The sequence below is a fragment of the Gallinula chloropus genome (genome assembly GCF_964237585.1).
Source record: "Gallinula chloropus genome assembly, chromosome: 13".
Classification (NCBI taxonomy): Eukaryota; Metazoa; Chordata; class Aves; order Gruiformes; family Rallidae; genus Gallinula; species Gallinula chloropus.
The window spans coordinates 15,463,168-15,484,141 of NC_140098.1; the positions used below are offsets into that span (position 1 = coordinate 15,463,168).

Consider the following 20,974-nt stretch of genomic DNA (forward strand, 5'->3'; position numbering starts at 1 on the left):
TGAGGGTTGAGCAGGGAGTTTTTGTGGGGTTTTCTTTCCATTTCTGGTGTGGTCACTTGGAATCACTTTGGAATGGGCAGCAATAATCGAGTAATGCTGCTTTTGAAGTATTTCTCCTAGAAAAAACAAGGGATGGCATGTGAAAGTCTTGGTGGTGCGTTTTTTGGTTACCACTTCTGTGTAAACAAGGATGTGGAATAGTATTTTATTAGTTCCTTCTTGTTAGGTAGACCTTTCCAGCACAAATTCAACTGCTGGATTTGTGTTTTGAGTGCTTATTTCCATGAAGGCACAACTTCATGAATGAAAGTTAACCAAGCTTTAAAGCCAGAAGCATCAAGTACAATTACGTACTTGGCCTCTCTGCTCTGCCCTGGGGAGGCCCCAGCAGGAGTCCTGTGTCCAGAGCTGGGGCCCAATACAAGAAAGATGTGGAACTGTTGGAGAGGGGTCAGAGGAGCCACAGAGATGCTCAGAGGGCTGGAGCAGCTCCCCTGCGGAGAGAGGCTGAGGGAGATGGGCTGGGTCAGCCTGGAGAAGAGAAGAGAAGGCTGTGGGGGGAACCTCATTACAGCCTTCCAGTCCCTGAAGGGAGCAGAGGAACAGGAGGGGAATCAGCTTGTTAAAGGGCAGACACTGGCTCTGTGATCCTTGGGGTCCCTTCCAACCCAGACCAGTCTGGGATTCTATGATAACACAAGCTAAATAATATTACTTTTGAGGCTTTGAAACAAGAAAAATAACCCTAAACTGTAGCATTTTTACTTATTTTTTTGGTCAAAGGGAAATAACTAGCTAGGTGTGGAGTAAGAAATGTTCTTTTGGGCTGCATGAATTCTTCCTGGTAGTTTCAGTGTCATTCACTTTAACCCAGTTGCTCAGCTCTCGTGATGTGCTGCTGGCTTGAAGGCTTCTCTGGAGTGTTCACCTGGTGTTGCACAAAAAAACCCCCAAACCCCAAGCTGCTTTTGGTAAAGAAAAGCAATCTGCAAAGCTATTCATGAAATCAAAGGGAAAGCATGCTGGTAGAAATTATATTGATTTCTACAGGAAAACTGGTGGGATGGGTGTTGGATTTAATTGTAGAGTGCTGAAATATGGGGTATTATGGAAAAAGGGGCTAGACTTCAATTAACACTTGAGCCTATCTTGAATTTTTTACTCTTTCAGAGTCGTAGGAACGTTGATCTATCCAGTCTTCTTCCTGGTTAACAGGGGCTTGATCCAAAAGTTGAAAATAAGGAGGTTATAAAACCCATGACCTACAATGGAATATTAAGGTGACTTCCAAAAGTTACATCTTTCCTGCTCTTGCCCACATGGAGCTGCCAGGAGTGGCTAATCCTGAAGTGTTTGAATTGGTCTGTGATGTTATGTAGCTGCTGACTTGGTGGGAGGAGGAGAAGGTCTGAGATCCTGCTCTGTCACAGTTTGAGGCAGTGGGTGGCATCAAGAAAGCCAAAGGCTTTAATAGCTGTTTGGGAAGAGAGGGGAGGAGAACAGAACCACTCCACTGATCAGAGGCCAAATGCACAGATATCAGAATGGGTAAAAATCCCAGGAATAGAAAAACAGACCTGGATAAAATGGCCTCAGCTTCACTGGGTCAATTTTACCTGCATGGTTGGGAACTGTGGGGGGAGTAAGGCACTTTTATTTGGGAAGGAGAGAAGATGAGTTAGAAATTGCACCTGTTAGGGGAGCTAACTCTGCCTCTCTGCTGTCATATTTCAAACCCAAGCTTCCATACTTGATGCAGTTCTACATATGGTTGAAAGCTGCATGGAGAATGGGGCAAATAAAGTAATAGAAACATTAGGAAAAATGATTACAGAAAACCATGGAGATGACTGTGTAGAATGGAGATGGTTTTGCATTGTCTGCCACCCTGTCAAAGTAGTGTTTAACATAGGCAGGGGCTGAGCTGTTTAAAAGCCTGATCCCCAGGAACTCCAAATGCTCACTTAGGGTTGTTGTTCTGCCCTTTCCTGAATGATGCCCAGGATGCTTGTAGTGCAGAGGGAGCCACAGCCTCCGTGGGAGCACTGAAGTTCTACAGCCTTCCTTTTCTATGCTGTTGGTGACCTCCTCCTACTGTTTCTCTTACCTGCCTTAATTCCCCAGATAATTACAGCTGAATCCCCCTGATGAAAAGTCTCCTGTGCCCCTCTGCCAGCACAACTTAGAAAGCCTCACATTGAGGGGAGGCACAAGAGATTTTCTTGGATCCCTGTACAGTGCTGGGAGTGAGGAGCAGCCAGAAAGAGATCTCTTTGAGATCACCTCTTACTGGTTCTACCCTGCCAAGCTGCTCCCATCCACTCCTGTCCCATGCACAACACCACAGCCTAACAGGGAGACAGCTGGACTACTCCTGTATGAGCTCCCACTGATTAGTTCTAGAGCTCAGATTTAAGGTGGCACAACTGTACCTATGCTGGCTGCCTCCCTGTCTGAAAAGGCAACAGCATCCTATGTCCTTAATTCCAAACAAAGGATTTTTTGGGGGTTTTGGCCGTGCCCAAAGAGTGATGTTCCCCAGGGCTCAGTCCTGGGGCTGGTCCTGTTCCATATCTTTATCAATGACCTGGATGAAGGGATCCAATGCTCCCTCAGTAAATTCATGGATGAAGCTAAGCTGGGAGGAAGTGTCAGTCTGCCTGAGGGTAGGGAGGCTGTTCAGAGGGATATGGACAGGCTGGATTGATGGGCTGAGACCAACTGGATGAAGTTCAACAAGGTCAAGAGCAGAGTCCTGCACGTGGGACATAACGACCCCGAGCAGAGCGACAGGCTGGGGGCAGAGCAGCTGGAGAGCTGCTGGTGGAGAAGGAGCTGGGGGTGTTGGGTGACTGTGACTGACCATGAGCCAGCAGTGTGCCCAGGAAGGCCAACGGCATCCTGGCTTGTGTCAGAGCCAGCGTGGCCACAGGGCCAGGGCAGGGATTGTGCCCCTGTATTTGGCATTGGTGAGGCTGTATCTTGAGTGTTGGGTCCACTTCTGGGATATCAAGGTCCTGCAGTGTGTCCAGAGAAGGGCAACCAGGCTGGGGAAGGGGCTGGAGAGCAGCAAACCTCCCGAGGAGTGGCTGAGGGAGCTGGGGGTGTTCAGCCTGGAGAAGAGGAGGCTGAGGGGAGACCTTCTCCCCACCTCCCCTGCCCTGCCAGGAGGGTGCAGAGAGGTGGGCAATGGTCTCTTCAGCCAGGGGACAGGAGCTGGGACAAGGGGCAATGGGCTCAAGCTGCCCCAGGGCAGGGTCAGCTCAGCTGGGAGGGGAAAGTTCTTCCCTGAAAGGGTCATCGGGCACTGGGACAGGGAGGGGGCTGAGTCACCAACCTTGGGTGTATTTAAAAGCCAGGCAGACAGGGTACTCAGAGATATGGGTTAGTAGAGTACAGGTATGGTTGGACTTGATGATCTCAAAGGTCTTCTCCACCCAGTGATGCTGTGGTCATGGAATCATTCATCGTGATACTGGGTAGAGTCGGCACTTTGAGCAATTTCCCATGCTTCTGAGTGTAAACACAGTAATAAACCCCAACCAAACCTTTATAATTTGTTAGCAAATTTAATATCCACTCCCTGTGTCTTGGTAAATAACACCTTTTCCTTCCCGAGTTCTGTATGATTGACTAAAATTAAGCTGCTTGATAGGTTTAGGAAGGCTACTTTAATAAAATCAACCACAAGTTAAATAATGCAAACAGTATATGAGGGGCTGTGTCACAAAACAAGACAAGTTAACAAACTCAATGCCAGAGGTTTTTAAACAGATGATGTTTTTCATTGTATTGGAAGAAAACTGCTGGAGGGCTTTGGGTGATACCAGGAATTACCCAGTCTGGTCTCTAGAAGCATCTTGCTGCTGCATGATGAACTGTATTCGTGCTCTAGAACAGAGTTAATGTTACAAGCTTGGCTTTAGGATCCTACCTAATGGTTTGCTTTGCTAATTGCAGTCGTTTTCCAGAGGATAAATTGGATGTTAACTGGATGAGTTCAGCCCAGAACTTTGATATGAAAAGGTCATGTAACTGTCAGCACAGCAGTAATCTGTGAGGCAATTGGAAGTTTGTCATTAACCCACGTAGGAAAACAGCAATGGCTTTATTTTGTGTTGATAGGTAACCTTGTTGGGTTTGTGTTACCATAGAGGGATAATGAATAGATAAAAGCAGTGGTATCTGCATACTATAGAAACACCAGCAATAAAACAGTTATTTGCCCTGACACTGGATTTGCTATGAAGAACAGATGTTAGGTAGCACTTAGTATGTTCCTCTGGCTTTCTTTGTCCCACTCTGAAAACAGATGTTGCAGCAGTTGACACGAGGCTTTCAACAAGTTCTTTGCTCGTCCTTCAGCTGTTTCACCAACAGCACCCCCTCCATATCCACTTCACAAGTTCCTTCTAATTCTGAACTCAATCCAGCCAATATTCAGTATGTTTTGAGTGTGACTACAATTAAGGCTGCCCAGAATTCACTTAAATAAAGCATACTGAAGTAGGCTTTCCTTAAAATGCCACAAAAACCTCTGAACCATCTGTATGATTGAACCATCTGCATGTCTAAACCTTCATGCCGCTCCACACTGCCTGGATAGCTCCTCAATGTCTGATCTGTTCCTATGGGGCTCAGTGTAAAATCATTTCCAAAGCATGAGAGGAACCCACTGAAAACTTTTTAAGAGGAGCAAGTCTCTACAAACAGCACAATATGCTGGAGAAAGTAGTAAGTAATGAGTTCACATTATTCATAAGCCCAGGGGGTTGTTAATTGTAATTGGGAATTGCATAGAAGAGGAACAGTTGGGTTGATCATAAAAGGAATCTTAATTTGGTATTTTAAAGTCTGTAGATTTATTTTAAAACTTGCCAGTTCTAAAAATTTTGACTGGGAATAAATAAGACTCAAAGAAGATGTCTTTAAGCCAGCCAAGACCTAGGTTGTAACACTGCTGAACGTGCTGGACACAACCAAAATTGTTCAAGGGCCAGGAAAAAGGCTGCAGATCATGGTTGTTGTAAGGCAGAGGAAAGCCAAGCTCCCAGCAGGCAGTAGGGTGGCTTTGGCTGCTTCTCCCCAAGGGAGATGGGAGGGTGATGAAACAGGTTGCCTGTTGTGACACTGTCACTATGACTTCTGCACTGCAGGTGCTTTGTCCTGCAGTTATGTGATGAGGAAGTTGTATGTCTGTCTGCCATTGAGTCTGTGTAAATAGTCTTGAATGCAGGTCAGCATCTTCTAAGTGGTGATTCCCCAGAAACACAACATTAGGGCTCTGGGTTTGCTTGTTCAAACCTCTGATTGCAAACACAATATACACAGCACACATCCCTTCAAGCATCCATTGCTTGGAGGCAAAATTCCAGTGCCTTTGTTTTAGCATAACTGCTTTTGAATTTTTAAAGCAATATAGATTGCCTATTTCAAAGAAAACTTCTCTGGGTGCATCCCCATACAGTCAGAAGGCAGGAGAGAGGTACAGGAGACAGTCAGTCCAGTCATTTTTTATAAAGTTCAGCACGCTGGAGTTTCTGATCTGTGTGTTGTGGGAAATGAGTCTCCAAGAATTTATCATGTGACATACCTGAGGCGTAGGATCGTGTCTTTGAAGGCTGCCTATTGTATGTAGAGGTGGGAGCAGTGAGCTGTTCTGTTACTCAACCCTTTCCGCGGTGAGATCCTGGTTTTACTTACAATTTACTCAAACTGCAGTAATTGAGGCTGAAATTTTCCATGAAACTACAGTCGAGGAGGAGTCAGGATGTCAACACAGTGATAAAAGCACACTAAGCTCCTGGCAAAGCCAGCCCCTGGAAACACAAAGCCTTGTGCCCCTGTCCATGTCACTGTGCACCGGTTTGCTCTCAGAGGGATGCCACTTGCTACTTCTTGTTAAGATAAATCCATGTGTGTTTGAGTGGTGTTCTGTTACTGCACTGATGAGGGGGGGAAATAAAGACCTTTGCATTCAGCATGGTGTTTGAGCACTAGTTCAAGCTAGGCCTTGAATTCATAGAGTATACTGAGTTGGAAGGGACCCACAGAGTCATAGAATCCCAGACTGGTCTGGGTTAGAAGGGACCCCAAGGGTCACAGGGTGCCACAGGCAGGGACACCAACCTCCAGACCTGGAGCTACACAAGGTTGCCCAGGGCCCCAGCCAACCTGGCCTTGAACACCCCCAGGGATGGGGCACCCATCCCCTCTCTGGGCAGCCCCTTCCAGCCCCTCACCACTCTCTCTGCAAAGAAGAGACCACAAGGATCATTGAGTCACAGAGCAGCAGGACCAACCTTCTACCTGCCGAGCGAGGCAGCACCCCACATCATCTGATGCTCAAAGCAGCACTACTGGTGCTGCTCCTGAGGTTACCCAAATTAATCCTTTTTGTGTGCATTTGAAGAATATCCTCCTCATTCTTCTTATCTCTTTGCTTTTTCCTAGTGAGTGTTGAAAAAGTGGAATTAAAGGGACTGGCACACAAGAAGAACGAAAGAAACGTTGAGTATTCCTTTGAGGTGAGTTTTGGTGGTCGCTTTGGGGTTTTTTTACTATGAAGGAAGTATGACACTTGAGGAGTTTAAAGAAGGTCTCAAACTTTATTGGTAATTCCAGAAACCATTCTTATGGAGCTCCTTAGACATAGTATTTTATAATTGGTGATTTGAAAGATAAACTGATGATGATGCAGAGCAGGACATGAGCAAAATAAGAATACTCACTGTAATGCAGCAGGTTGTAATAAAGGATGTATTTAGGGGAAAATATCATGCCACATTTACACAGTGGGTACCTAGGTGCTGGAGTACAGGAGCTAGAAGGAGTTGATGTCTGGACAAACAAGATAATCCAAGACAAGCAGTGCCCCATGTGTGGGAAAGGCTGGTCATTTATCTCTGCAGTCAGCGTTGAGGGGAGGTCGAGACTGGGGTGTGTGGTTCAGGCATTACTGGTTTGAAAAGGGGGGGTTGGAGAGTACAGAAAACAGCCATGGGAATTGCTCAAGGCTTGGGGAGAGTGCCATGTAGGGAGAGACTCAGAGAATTTGGCTCCAAGATGACCTGAGTATCATGTAAAAGTGTTTTCGAAGGGAGGAAGATGTTTTACGGTAAAGGGGACGTTAATCTAGCAGAAAAAGGCATTACAGGAACCAGTGCCTGAAAGTGGAAGCCAGGCTAATTTAAACTGGAAGTGAGAATAGTTCCTTTGGAATGAGAGTGGTTAGCCACAGGCTGCTTGGAGAAGTGGCTTCGCCCTGGGTTTTACGCAGCTTTTGGAGGTTTGGACATTGCTCATCTCAGGGATCACTTCATTCTCTGAAGCCTTGTGTTAACAGCAGAGACTGGATTCTGGGTGCTGGTGAGAGAGAACCACAAACCCCTTTTCTCCCAACTAGCTGGACTGATGTATTCCAAAATTCAGAACTCAAAGCCCAGAAAACATCTTTGGTTTGCTTAATGAGGCAACAGAGCCAAACAGTTGGTGAGAAAAGAAGAACCTGAAAGAAAATGGACAGTAGAATTGTAGAATTTCCCTTATCTACCAGTTTTACCAAAAGAAAGAGGTTTTCCTTAGAAGTTCCACCCCAGAGAAAGCATTGGTTCAGCCTCTCCTTGTAACGCTGACAGCATTAACCTCCCCACGACTTGATTCATGGATTATTTCTGAACCCCATGATTGTTCCAAATGTCATCAATATTAGAAAGGATTTTTTTTTCCAAAGAGTTTTAAAAACCTTCATGAATTATGCAGCTGTCTGGACTCCAGTTACTTATTAGTACATTGTGAAACATCTTTTCCTATTATATTTTTTTATTCCTATAAATACCAGAAAGTGCTTTTACCAGTATTTCACTTGTCAGCTTGTAACTGAACAGCCCATAGTTTAGCCAAACTAATAAATTGCTATTTGCTGGGTTAGAAACCCAACCATGACATGTTTTGTTTTGTAGCTTGGGAATAGGAGGTCAATAGATAGAGCAAGTTGAGTGTTTTCAGCATCACATGGCGATGCTGCCTTTGTGGAAGTTAGCAGGACCTAAGCTGTAACAAATGTTGGGTTATTACAAAACTTAAAAAGAGCAACTAGTCTCTGAAATTCCTCATGCCTCTTAAAAAATATACATTTATCACAACCTTTAAAAAAACGCCTCCCCACACCACAGGCTTTGGAAAAACAGCAACTTTAAAAGGGTTTTTTTCTTTTATTTTTTTCCCCCCTTTTTGTGTAACCACTCTGCAGAGAGGAAATGCCTCCATTATGTAATGTATTTTGAAATACTCTCATCAGTCTTTTTGGCAGCATTCTGATGGCTGGAAAAACTTTGTGTATGTCTTCAGTTGTCATTGAAACCGATGTCATGTGAGAGGATGACCTCCTGATTCTTACACACATAAACCCAGCAGCTTCCCCTATCACAGAATCACAGGGGTTGGAAGGGACCTCAAGAGATCATTGGGTCCAACCCCCTGCCCAAGCAGGGTCCCTGGGACAGGTCACACAGGTTGGTGTCCAGACAGGTCTGGAATCTCTCCAGAGAAGGAGACTCCACACCCCCTGGGCAGCCTGTCCCAGGGCTCCCTCACCCTCACTGGGAAGAAGTTCTTCCCCAGATTGGTGGGGAACTCCCTGTGCTCCAACTTGAGCCCATTGCCCCTTGTCCTGTCCCCTCAGACACTGAGAAGGGGCTGGCCATTTCCCCCTGTGTCCCACCCTTCAGCTATTGATACCCATTGATCAGATCCCCTCTCAGGCTTCTTCTCTGCAGGTTGAATAGCCCCAGCTCACTCAGCCTTTCCTCACAGGGGAGATGCTCCAGGCCCTTAAGCATCTCCGTAGCCTCCTCTGGACTCTCTCCAGGAGATTCCTGGCTTTTTGATCCCAGGGAGCCCAGAACTGGACACAACACTCCAGGTGGGGCCTGACCAGGGCAGAGCAGAGGGGGAGGATCCCCTCCTGTGACCTGCTGGCCACACTCGAATATCTCCTGAAGATCTGTGTGCCTTCCAAACACCCTGAATAGATAATCTGAAGGGCCAGACTCAAGCTGCCATTCTACATGCCAAGAATATGCCAACTTTAGGCTCAAACTAATCACCTACCAACTAATAAATGCCTCCATATCTAAGAATGTAATGACTTCATGCAGAAAGCATATGGGAAGAGATACCAAACCATTGCCTTTTTCTGGGGCAGCTGTGGGATGGTGGCTGAAGAACATAGCTAGAGTGGTAACAGCAAGTTCCATTTCTGAGGTTTTGCCCTTTTTTTCCCTGCAGTGGAGTGATTTGCTGCCATCTTCAACTTTGCATGGCACATGGAGGTGATTAATTATAAATAGGCAGCAGTGTGCCGTGGTAGTGTTCGTATTGTCCACCAGATTCCATAAACCAGCTGCTTTCTTTAACAATAATAATAAAGGGGGGGAATTTCCATTACTTAGTAGTCTGTTCCTTAATACTGGATGTCTGCAGCGTGCAATGGCTGTGTAAACTATGAAGAGCTTTTTTTAAGCATTGGGAATAGTTGTTAAGTAGAATAACAGCGAGGATCAGGCAGTGAGGGAGGAGTGAGTAATAGTTACTTGTGCACCACAAAAAAAAGCTTTTCCTTATTGGCATCACACATTACAAACCTTCTTGCAGTCTGTGGGGAATATTTGATACCTATTGATCTTTTAAAACCAAATTCCAAGCCCTTTTAACTTACACTAAATGCTCTTTTTACTTCCTAAGGTCCTGTGGTCTGATTCTTCAGTGACGTTGGTAACCAAATCTTCTGCTGAAGTGACTGAGTTTATTTCAAAGGTAAAAGCAACGTGAAAAATACTTGGAAGCCAGAGAGATGTTTTGTCTCTCTGTGTAGTTTTACTCAGTGACATGTTTCAAAGTGTACTGAGCTAATACAAATAGATCAAACGCCATAAAATGTTTGGCTTATGAATCTCTGCACCTTGAATCTCACATGAGTAACGAGTCCTCTCTCCACTTGTTTGTAATATCCTCCCCTTTCAGCTATCTCAGCTGTATCCAGAAGAAAACTTGGAGAAATTCATTCCTTGCCTAGCTGGTCCAGATTCGTTTTACCTGGAAAGGAACCACATGGACCTGGAATCGGACCTTAGGTATGCTGGGGGTTTTTGTAGGGGTGGGTTTTTATCTTGACACTTGGTTCTTTTCACCAAGTGGAGAAAAGAACCAGGAACTAGAAGTATTTTATTCATATTCTAAGTTACTTTCAAGAAATTACAGCTTGATTCTAAGTGCCTGTTTCTTGAGGTTCTGCTAATTCCAGCACACAAGTATTTTTCAGGAATTCTTTCTTCAGAAATACAGATGGTAATAATATTCCACAGTAAGTTTTCTGGAGGCCTGACATTTCCTCATTCCCTGTTGAAAACAAATAGAGGATCATTGGCTTTGCAGAAGCTTGGTTTGAGCTCAGAAAATAGCCAAAACTGCTTTTAAAAAAGCCAAAAATTCATTCCACACCCTCCCCCTGCTGCACCGTGGGATCTCACCCACAGGAGATGGTCCTACACGAACTTCTCCGACATGATTCCTTTCCCACAGGGCTTTATCTCTCTATCACAGTGTCTCTCAGTCCCAGTCCTCCACAGGATTCCAAGCCTCCCCCCAGCAAACCTGTTCCGACACAAATACTTCTCTCTCATCTCTGTGTCTGACTCTCATGGCTGCAAGTGCTGGCAGGGGCTTGTTCCAACGTAGGGTCACAGCATCTCCTCTATGTCTCCACTTGCTCCATCCAGCCTGGAGCCCCTCCACGGGCTGCAGGTGGGGTCTGGGCCTTTTCCATGGGTTTCTCCAGGGGCTGCAGGGGCATCTTTCTCTCTGGCACCTGGGCCGCCTCCTCCCCAGCCCTGTCCCAGCCTTGGTGTCTGCACAGCTCGTTACATCTTCTCCCTCCCTTCTCCGGTGGCAAAATGCAGCTGCTTCCAGGTTTTTTTCTCCTATATGTGATTCTCAGAGGCGTTATGATTATCTCTAGCCAGGACTTTGGCCTTGAATTGCCTGGTGTTTACATTTTTGGGGGCTGGCAGAGCGTTCCAGCAGCCATTTTTGCAGCCCCTGGTCTCTCTCTCAGCACCCAGCCACGCAGAACTACAACAGTGTTTCCAACAGCCCTTTCTGTGTGTTGGGGATCGCAGCCTATCGAGGAGAAGAGGCAGGCGTTGCTGCTGCCTCTGTGTAGCTAGCAACAGCCTCGGTGAATCTAGGTTAATAGAGCAGCAATCTGCGTGTACAGAGCGAGGGCTGGATCTCTGGAGCAGAGAGAGAAGCTGTGAAATGCTGTGGATTGGGAAAAAAACAATGCAACAAGCAGACTCAGAGGATCACAGGGGTGGGAAGGGACCTCCAGAGCTCATCAGGTCCAACCCCCTGCCAAAGCAGGGTCCCTAGGACAGGGCACACAGGTCGGTGTCCAGATGGGGCTGGAATCTCTCCAGAGAAGGAGACTCCACAGCCCCTGGGCAGCCTGTCCCAGGGCTCCCTCACCAGGAAGAAGTTGGTGTGGAACCCCCTGTGCTCCAACTTGAGCCCATCGCCCCTTGTCGTGTCCCCACAGACCACTGAGAAGAGGCTGCCCATGTCCCCCTGTGTCCCACCCTTCAGCTATTGATACCCATTGATCAGATCCCCTCTCAGGCTTCTTCTCTCCAGGCTGAACAGCCCCAGCTCACTCAGCCTTTCCTCACAGGGGAGATGCTCCAGGCCTTTCACCATCTCTGTCCCTCCTCTGGACTCCCTCCAGGAGATCCCTGGCTGTTTGATCCCAGGGAGCCCAGAACTGGACACAACACTCCAGGTGGGGCCTGAGCAGGGCAGAGCAGAGGGGGAGGATCCCCTTCAATGACCTGCTGGCCATGCTCCTTTCAATGCCCCCCACGATCCCACTGGCCCTCTTAGTGACTGGGGCACACTGCTGGCTCATGGCCACCCTGTCACCCACCAGCACCTCCAGGTCCTTCTCCACAGAAAGCACATTTTAGGTCTGTGTCATTATTTTTTACTCAAAACTTCTTAGAAATCACAAAGGCACAGTCAGGACACTCTCTTTATTAAACAATTTTCTCCACCTGTTCAAATCCATAGAAGATTGGGCAGGAGGCAGGCAAGCTTGTGTGACAATGAGAAGCTTAGTCATCCTAGTGAATACACTTTATACCTTACAATGTTGTAGGAGATTGCCATTTTTTCTCCCAAAAAAGAGGCACAGCAATCCCAGGGAAAATAGAACATAAGTTTTACAGCCTTTTCCCCTACACTGCCAGACTCTGCATCTGCTGTTTATCTCAAAGAGGGGAAAATTAAATAACAGCTACATCTATATTTTATGGTCTGCAGGTTTGTGGATTTAAAAGGAAGTTTTCAAGTTTATATTTGAACATTTTCTGCCTAAGGAGCCTTCAGCCTTCCTAAATTAAGCATCTGAAACCATAAATGCAGTGAAATCCACCCAACAGTAACATGTTTTAGGATTAAGGATAAGAATATCCCTACAAGTCTACCTTGATTCAGAATTGCATGGTGTTACTAGTTACAGAGGTCTCTCAATGTTTTAGTCTAAAAATTTCAACTTCAGCTTCAGCATTTCACATACAGCCTATGATCATGATTGCACTGGCAGCTGAGAATTGAATTTAACTGAATTGGGGGTGTGTGTGTGATTTGCTTTTGATGAACCTGCAGGTATTTGGCACCCTTACCTTCCCATGTGGTGAAAAACGACCACGTTAGAAAGTTCTTCAGCACTTCATCTCCTTCACAGCAACTTCAGAGTTCAAGTAAGTCTAAATAAAAGCTTAAAACAGAATTATTATTTTTTTTAGTTGATATACATGTCATAAACTGATGTTATTTGTAACTTCTGCTCCCTGGTTTTTCAGATCCTGGCAACCCCTCCCTTTATAAAGTAGGAACTACGCTGGGAACATCTGGAAGGTGAAGTATTTATTTTGTTTACATGTCTTCTGGTTAGTCACAAAACCCCATTAAAAAGGTGAATTATCAGTCTCCCTGTGGGGATTTCTTTGCATCTATGCTTTCATATGTACTCCTAGAAGATTCTTAGAAGGCAGGAAAACCTGTGAGCACCTGATCTGAGCAGCGCTGCTCAGAGGTGTAAAGCTCTGACTACTAATTACCATCAGCACCCCAGTGTTGAGCTGTGGTGGTGGATGATTTCCTCATGGTCTCAGTCACGTGCTTTAAAGGAGTAATGATCAGCCAAAGTGTAGGCACACATCTTGGCCTCCCTAGTGTAAGTCTTCATGAGCAGGGGGACACTAGAACATCTCTGCAAGGCTTGGGGGTTTTTCCCCCTACAGCATTTTGGAATGTTCCTGTGTACAGCAGGGGTTTTCCTTTCAGAGGGAGGAAGGAAACCTCTTCCAAAGGGTTTGGAATCAGCCTTGGGAAAAGAAGCAAAGACATTCTCTTGACTTTCAAGAGGCAATTTTCATTTTCTCCAGCAAACAAACCCCAGGACCCTCCGAGGAACCAGTACTGCGGATTATTTTGTGTAGAAAAGAAATTCCACTGGGTTGTTTGGGGGTTCTTTTTAATAACACAAAGCTGAATTCTCTCCTAACCTTTTGTTTGCTGCCAGAGAAGCAGTAGAACATACATTATCTGTGATTATAGCAGGAAACCTCTGCTTCAGCTGGAGACAAGCTGTGCTGCTTGTATTGCGCTGCTCAACAGCGTAGGTACAAACCCGTAGTAAGCAAACAGTGATTTTACCAGAATCCTGGAAGCTGTAGTATGGCTGTAGTAGTGGAACTATGTGCAAGATGGATTCAAGGTCCTAAATCAAGTGATGTCCCTCTTTTGCAGACCCATCTGTGGAGTGGCTGGCATTCAGTCCTCTCAGAACCACGTCCAGCACTCGGCCGCTGCTCCCGTTGCACTACCCCACTGTTCCCACGCGGGAGGCACCGGCTCGTCGCTGGCCTATCGCACCCAGATGGACACCTCCTCTTCACCCATGTTAATGTCTTCCAGCCCCCAGACCCCTCAGACACAGGAGCAAAACGGGATCTTAGACTGGCTCAGGAAGCTACGGTTGCACAAATACTACCCTGTCTTCAAACAGCTCACCATGGAGAAGGTAGGGCAGGAGATTGTGACGGGGGAACCAGCTTTTAAATCACCCCCATACTCTGGTGCTGAGAGAGTCTGCAGACATCTGCATGGAGAGGCCCAGAAGTGTCTGGCTCATGCTGCAGAGAGGATTGCACCCTCTCAAAGCAACAATATTTGGATGAAAACCACCTTCTTTCTCTTTTCCATCTGTGTTGTGTCCGGATCTTGGGCCGTTCAACAGCTGCTGCCTGTTGCTGAGCTCTTCACTCAGTGCTTTGGAGATCCAAGAACTGGAGATCCTGTGTGCTGCCCTAGGAGCTCTGCTTTGGCTCCTTGGGCATCCCTTTGATGTACAGCACATAACTAACATCTATTGATTTCTTTTTATTTATTTATTTCTCCTTCTGGATTCATTTTTCTCCCAAAATACTCAGCTATCCATATCATAGTAAAATTCTGATGTGAATATTTAGCACATGCTCATATCTACCATTTGAGTTTTCTGTTTCCTGCAGAAACTCCTGGGGAAAAATAATCCCTTGTGTAGTAAGAGCCACGAATGTGCTGGATTGGATGTAAATAGAAACCTTTCACAGCGTTCACCCGGCTCCAGCTGTGCAATTGGGATCCTCTCTCACTGTCTGTTAGCCTCGCACGCCCTCCTGTGGGCTCAGAGCTCGCCTTGAGCTGGGTCTGAACGGGGCTGGGCGGCTTTGTGCTGCTGATGGAATGTTGGATGTGCTTCATTATCACCGTTACCAGAGTCTTCTGGTGGGGGAAATTATATAGAGTAGAGTTTTTCTTCAACAAAGCAGGAAAACTATGCAAATTCCGATGTGCTTGAAGACAGTGTATTTTGCTGGCTTGGAGTTTTCATTATATTATAAATTTTCTTGGTTATTTTCATTTCCTATGTCTCTTTCATTGTAAAATCTCATTTTGGGGTATATTTTTCAATGAGATGACTGGACATTGATTTCCATGTTAAGTGAAACAACAGGGAAAACCATTCTGTAAGAGAACCAGATCCTTCAACTCATTTATGGCACAAAATTCTGTTTTAATTTGTACACAGATACCTTCACCTTCATTGTGAAGAGGTTTTATAGGCACACACCTAATTAAATTCAATCTACAGATGTTTTTTCCTTCATCCCACTCCCCAACAATTTTATTCCACACTGATTGTGTAATTTAAAATGGGAGCAGAGAATTTATTTGAATTATCAGGTGTTTAAAGGGGGGAAGAAAAGGCTTTAAAAGTTTCCTCTCAGAATTCTCTTACCTGAAAATATAAATGGGAATATTTCATGCTGCAAAACTAAGCATGTGACTCTTCTTTCTTTACAAGTTTCTGAGTCTTACTGAGGAAGATCTCAATAAGTTTGAATCCCTCACCATGGGAGCAAAGAAGAAGCTCAAGACCCAGCTGGAGTTGGAGAAGTAAGTGGTGGGAGAAAAAAAAAATGTCATTTTAAGGTATTTAATGCAACTTTTACAATGGTCACTGCTTTTAGAAGCTGAGGGAGCTGGGCTGGTTCAGCCTAGAGAAGAGAAGAGAAGGCTGTGGGGGGACCTCATTGCAGCCTTCCAGTCCCTGAAGGGAGCAGAGGAACAGGAGGGGAATCAGCTTGTTAAAAGGGTAGACAATGGCAGGACAAGGGGGATGGAGTGAAGCTAAAGGAAGGAAGGTTTAAACTGGGGCAAGTTCTTTGCAGAGAGAGTGGTGAGGGGCTGGAAGGGGCTGCCCAGAGAGGGGGTGGGTGCCCCATCCCTGGGGGTGTTCATGGCCAGGTTGGATGGGGCCCTGGGCAACCTTGTGTAGCTCCAGGCCTGGAGGTTGGTGTCCCTGCCTGTGGCAGGGGGCTGGAGCTCTGTGATCCTTGGGGTCCCTTCCAGCCCAGACCAGCCTGGGATTCCATGATTCAGGTTTTGGGCTTACCACCTACCTGAGATGCCTGGGGTAGGAGTGCATTGGGCAAGCAAGCCACTGAGCCGTGGGGTTTGCAGGCTCAGGTGATGCTCACACAGACCCAGGATGCCCAGCAGCACTTTTTCTTCCTAAAACCTGACAATTTTTTGGCTCCCAGTCAGTGCAGACTGAACACAGCTACTTTGAGAGCCTCCTCAGTGTCCCACAGTGACCTGAGCCAGCTGGGCTGTGGGTTGCCAGACGATACCCCTATGAGATCTGGACTTTGTGTGGGGACAAACCACTGAAAGTCAGTTAAGCAATTCAAACAATCCAAAGCCCTGCCCATCTCTCATGTCACCCCAGTCACAGGAAAATCACAGCTTTATTTGGTGGAGGTGATACAAAGGAGGCCAGCTCTCTGTGCAATATTAATCAGCCTTGGGGGAAACCAATGCAACAGCTTGTCCTATTTTGAGATCTCTGCTTGGAGAGCAATGTTTATTCTGCAGCTACTGCAGTTACTTAAAAGCAGTTAAAACAATCCAAAGCCATGCCCATTTCTCAAAGTTCTTTGATGGTGGTTTTCCAGGGTCTTAGTTTTTTCTATGAAATCTTTGCACTGCATTTGGCTTCACTTTGGCTCTGGCGTGCAGGGCTGGGTTTGGGAGGTGCTTACGTAACGCCTGGTAGGATTGAGTCACCATTTGGTGATGCTTTTCCTTGTACAAATAACTGTCTGGCCAAAAGGCTGAAGGTAAACTGCTGGCAAGAAGCCCTGGTCAAGATTGTTGTCATTTCCCAATGTTTCCATTAGAAATTAGTGCAACTTCTAAGCAGATTATGGTGTCTGCTTCAGGTTCCTTCAGAAATTGATTGATCTGTTGTGCTTAGGCCAGTTTTTGTTTCTTCATAACCTTTCTCTTTCCCCCTCTAGAGAGAAATCAGAGAAACGGTGCCTGAACCCCACACCTCCTTCTTCTGTTACCAGCAGCGGAGTGGCAAGGGTTCCCCCCACCACGCACGTAGGGCCTATCCAGAGCATTCGGGGCAACCATGCTGCAGGTAAGGAGGAGGAGCAGAGGACACCCTTGTGCTCTGGAGGCTGAATACATCCTTGCACAAGAGCAGGCTCGTTCTTACACCACTTTATCTTTAACCTGCCATAAGCTTTACCTTCCAAAATGCCATCAGCTTAACAGGGAGCGATGAAAAAGTCTGATTCCTGCACACATGGAGTGCAGTTAGAAGGAGCTGCCTCTTAGGTCTCCAGACTCCTGCTTCTCAGCCGATGTGTAGCTCTGTACATCATGAGCATCACTCTATGTTAGATGTCAGATTCAGGCCTGTCAAGTAGGTGTTGCCCCTCCTGTTTGCATCCCCTGATTGCTCACATACCCTTTCTCTGCAGAGCTGCGAGTAGATGTGGATCAGCCAGCCCACCCCCTGCCCCGGGAGGGCAGCTCTTCTGAGTATTCCAGCTCTTCTTCCAGCCCCATGGGGATCCAGACGAGGGAAGAGAGCTCAGACAGCGCCGAGGAGAACGAGAGACGTAAGCAGAACCCACCCAAGAGGGTGCCTGCAGCGCCCGGCTTTGCCTAGTGAAGCCCCCGTGTTCAGAGCTGTTTCTCTCCCCAGGTCTAGAGATTCACTTGGATGGTTCAGAGAAGGAGAAGCCGGTGATGTTGCTGAATCATTTCACTTCCAGCTCTGCCAGGCCCACGGCTCAGGTCTTACCAGTGCAGAACGACGCGGGCTCCAACCCATCTGGCCACCACGCTCTGCCCATGCAGATGATGTCAGCGGGCTCCAGTCATATCACCCCCATCCGGATGCTGAATTCGGTGCATAAATCAGACCGTGGCAATGCAGACATGAAGCTGCTTTCATCGTCTATGCATTCACTTTTGTTTTTAGAAGAAAGAAGTAAAGTTTCTCCTGGACCCAGGGGCAGCATAAAAATGGAGAAGAGCTTTGGAAACGCGGTGGTGGATGTCATGGCTGCGGCTTCTCCCCACCAGCCCTTGCAGGTGCTGTCGGGGGCTGCTGAGAACAGCTCCCCCACATCCACCATTAACTTCGGTCCTCGAACCAAAGTCATCCACGCTTCGACCCTGGACAGAGTGATAAAGACGGCTCAGCAGCCGGGACTGATCGTAGAAACGAGTACCGCTGCCACTGTCACATCCAGCACAGTCTTCCACGTGGCTCGTCCACCCATCAAACTCCTGGTGTCTTCGTCTCTTCCTACCGATTCTGCCATGGCTGGACAGACCTCCTGCTCCAGTAATATGCAAATAACGGTGTCCCCTGCAATAATCAACCCCCGGACTGCTCTGTACACAGCCAACACCAAAGTTGCCTTTTCTGCGATGAGCAGCGTGCCAGTGGCGCCGATGCAAGGCAGCTTCTGCGCCAACAGCAATGCAGCCTCCTCCAGCAGCCACCCCTCCACGTCCTTCGCCACCATGGCCAATCTCCCCAGCTGCCCCGCGCCCAGCTCCAGCCCCACGCTCTCATCCGTCGCCGAGAACAACTTCTACAGCAGCAGCAGCAGCAGCAGTAGCAGCAGCAGCAGCAGCAGCAGCACCGGATCCGCTGGGAGCATCCCGGTACCGAATCAGAACCATCATCACCATCACCACCAGCAGCAACAGCCGCAGCCGCCCGGGTGTATGGTGTGCAGCTCCTGCGGGTGTAGCGGGAACTGCGGTTCGAGCGGGATGACCGTCAGCTACGCCAACTATTTTCAGCACCCGTTTTCAGGACCTTCCATGTTTACTTTTCCATTTCTACCCTTCAACCCCCTGTGTAGCAACGGCTACATCAACACTCAGCAGTACAACAGCAGCACGACGTTCCCTGTGGTCCACACCGCCTACAACAGCGGTATAGCACCGGACTCCGTAATGACCGGACAGTCGACGTTTGCAGTACCGCCGATGCAGAACTTTATGGCAGGGACAGCTGGGGTGTATCAGGCACAGGGAATGATGGGAAATGGCAATGGTTCCAGTCACAAAAAAAATGGGAATCTCTCCTGTTACAACTGTGGGGCCAGTGGTCACAGAGCTCAGGACTGCAAACAGCCTCCCATGGATTTCAATCGACAAGGTAAAAAAGCAGGTGGAGGGGATGGGGGCAGGATGTGGCCGACACGTGGAGCTCTCACTCTTTTAAGTACAAGGCTGTTTCTACCTTGTATATTTAAAAAACAAAAAAGCCTTGGGTTCTTGAACACTGGGGGTTTGGAGTCAAAAGTTGAAGTTTCTGTGCAGACACAGCAGGAGGACGGGCCCCACGTAACACTCTGGGTCAGACCTGGGTGCTCTGCAGGGCTTCTGCTGGTTTCTGGGAAGGGGAGAAGCGCCCAGGAAGGGAGGAAGGAGCTCCCCAGGACAGACTGCAGAGGAATTGCTGTTTTTACACAGACTCACAGAATCACAGGGGTTGGAAGGGACCTCGAGAGCTCATCAGGTCCAAAGCAGAGTCCCTAGGACAGGTTGCACAGGTCAGCATCCAGGCGGGTCTGGAATATCTCCAGAGAAGGAGACTCCACAACCCCCCTGGACAGCCTATGATCCAGCTCATCCTTGGTTATAATTGCAGGTTCCCCAGGAGGTTTACAAACATCTCTATTCCCCCTTTCCCTGCCTCCCCAAAATATGTGAGGAATTACCATTGGAAACACATAGATTCCGTGTTTGATGCTATACTGCCTTTGTAGGGCCTGTTCCCACCATGGGTACAGCACAGGCTTCTCCAGGAGACCCCTGAAACCCCACCTGGAGTGTTGTGTCCAATTCTAAGCTCCCTGGTATCAAAAAGCCAAGGATCTTCTGGAGAGAGTCCAGAGGAGGGATAGAGATGATTAAGGGCCTGGAGCATCTCCCATGTGAGGGAAGGCTGAGTGAGCTGGGACTGTTCAGCTTGGAGAGAAGACGACTAAGGGGGGACCTTACTAATGTTTATAAATATCTTAAGTATGGGATGCAGGGGGAAATAGCCAGCCCCTTTTCAGTGTCTGTGCAGACAGGACAAGGGGCAGTGGCTGCAAGTTGGAGCACAGGAAGTTCTGCACCAACATGGGGAAGAACTTTTACACAGTGAGGGTGAGGGTGCCCTGGGACAGGCTGCCCAGGGGATGTGGAGTCTCCTTCTCTGGAGATATTTGAGACCCATCTGGACACTGACCTGTGTGACCTGTCCTAGGGACCCTGCTTTGGCAGGGGGTTGGACCTGATGAGCTCTGGAGGTCCCTTCCAGCCCCTATGAGTCTGTGAGTCTGGGCAGGCAGCAACTGAGGGCGAAATGCCAGCTTCCTGAGAGCACTTTCTAGTCCCCCATTTTTTGGTTAGACTCTATGGACATAACTCACACATGCTGTGGGCTTCAAAAATTAAATACAAACTTCAGACTAGAGCCACCAGCACTGCAGCTTTGTGGTTTTGAGTTGTGACCTGTCTGCAGAGCGTGTCCAGATTCCTTTTTATATGGAGCAGACAAGGTCTCCAGTCTAAATTAAGCAGTGAGGTTACTGGCGTTACACCGTAACCCTGCCCTGTATGTCTAATAAAGCAGCAGGTTTGGGAAGGTCTGAGGTGTGTGATGGGTGGGAAAAGGTGGGTGATGGCTTCATTCCTGTGTTTCCTCTTCCCCCCAGGTACGTTTCGGCTGAAGTACGCGCCTCCCTCCGAAAGTCTTGACTCCACAGACTGATACTTTATCTGGCAAGAAAACACTGTAAAGCCATGGAGACACAAGGAGATCGAAACACAAAACTGAGACGTCCAGTTGCTGTTAAGCTTAAATGTATTTTTTAATCCAAAGGTGCTTTACTTTATTAGACTAGGTAGAAAATCTAGCTTAGGGGTGCATCGAACCCATTGTTGATTGCCAAATTCAAGCTTGGATCTTGGTGGAACTTCTGACCCCGTGTCACAGGCT

General features: G+C 47.4%; 1 protein-coding gene across 1 annotated transcript in view; it reads left to right on the forward strand.

Annotated features, from left to right (window-relative positions):
• ZCCHC14 (zinc finger CCHC-type containing 14) overlaps positions 1-20,746 on the forward strand; it is a gene marked incomplete at both ends in the record, with an annotated part of 53,181 nt that extends 32,435 nt beyond the window's left edge. Inside the window, 11 exons of the mRNA XM_084269932.1 lie at positions 6,454-6,527; positions 9,745-9,816; positions 10,024-10,133; positions 12,721-12,815; positions 12,918-12,972; positions 13,867-14,140; positions 15,467-15,558; positions 16,965-17,092; positions 17,439-17,579; positions 17,666-19,141; positions 20,691-20,746. Of these exons, the coding sequence (XP_084126058.1) occupies positions 6,454-6,527; positions 9,745-9,816; positions 10,024-10,133; positions 12,721-12,815; positions 12,918-12,972; positions 13,867-14,140; positions 15,467-15,558; positions 16,965-17,092; positions 17,439-17,579; positions 17,666-19,141; positions 20,691-20,746 (2,573 nt within the window). The remainder of the gene's footprint in view (positions 1-6,453; positions 6,528-9,744; positions 9,817-10,023; positions 10,134-12,720; positions 12,816-12,917; positions 12,973-13,866; positions 14,141-15,466; positions 15,559-16,964; positions 17,093-17,438; positions 17,580-17,665; positions 19,142-20,690) is intronic.
• Positions 20,747-20,974: the final 228 nt, after the last annotated feature.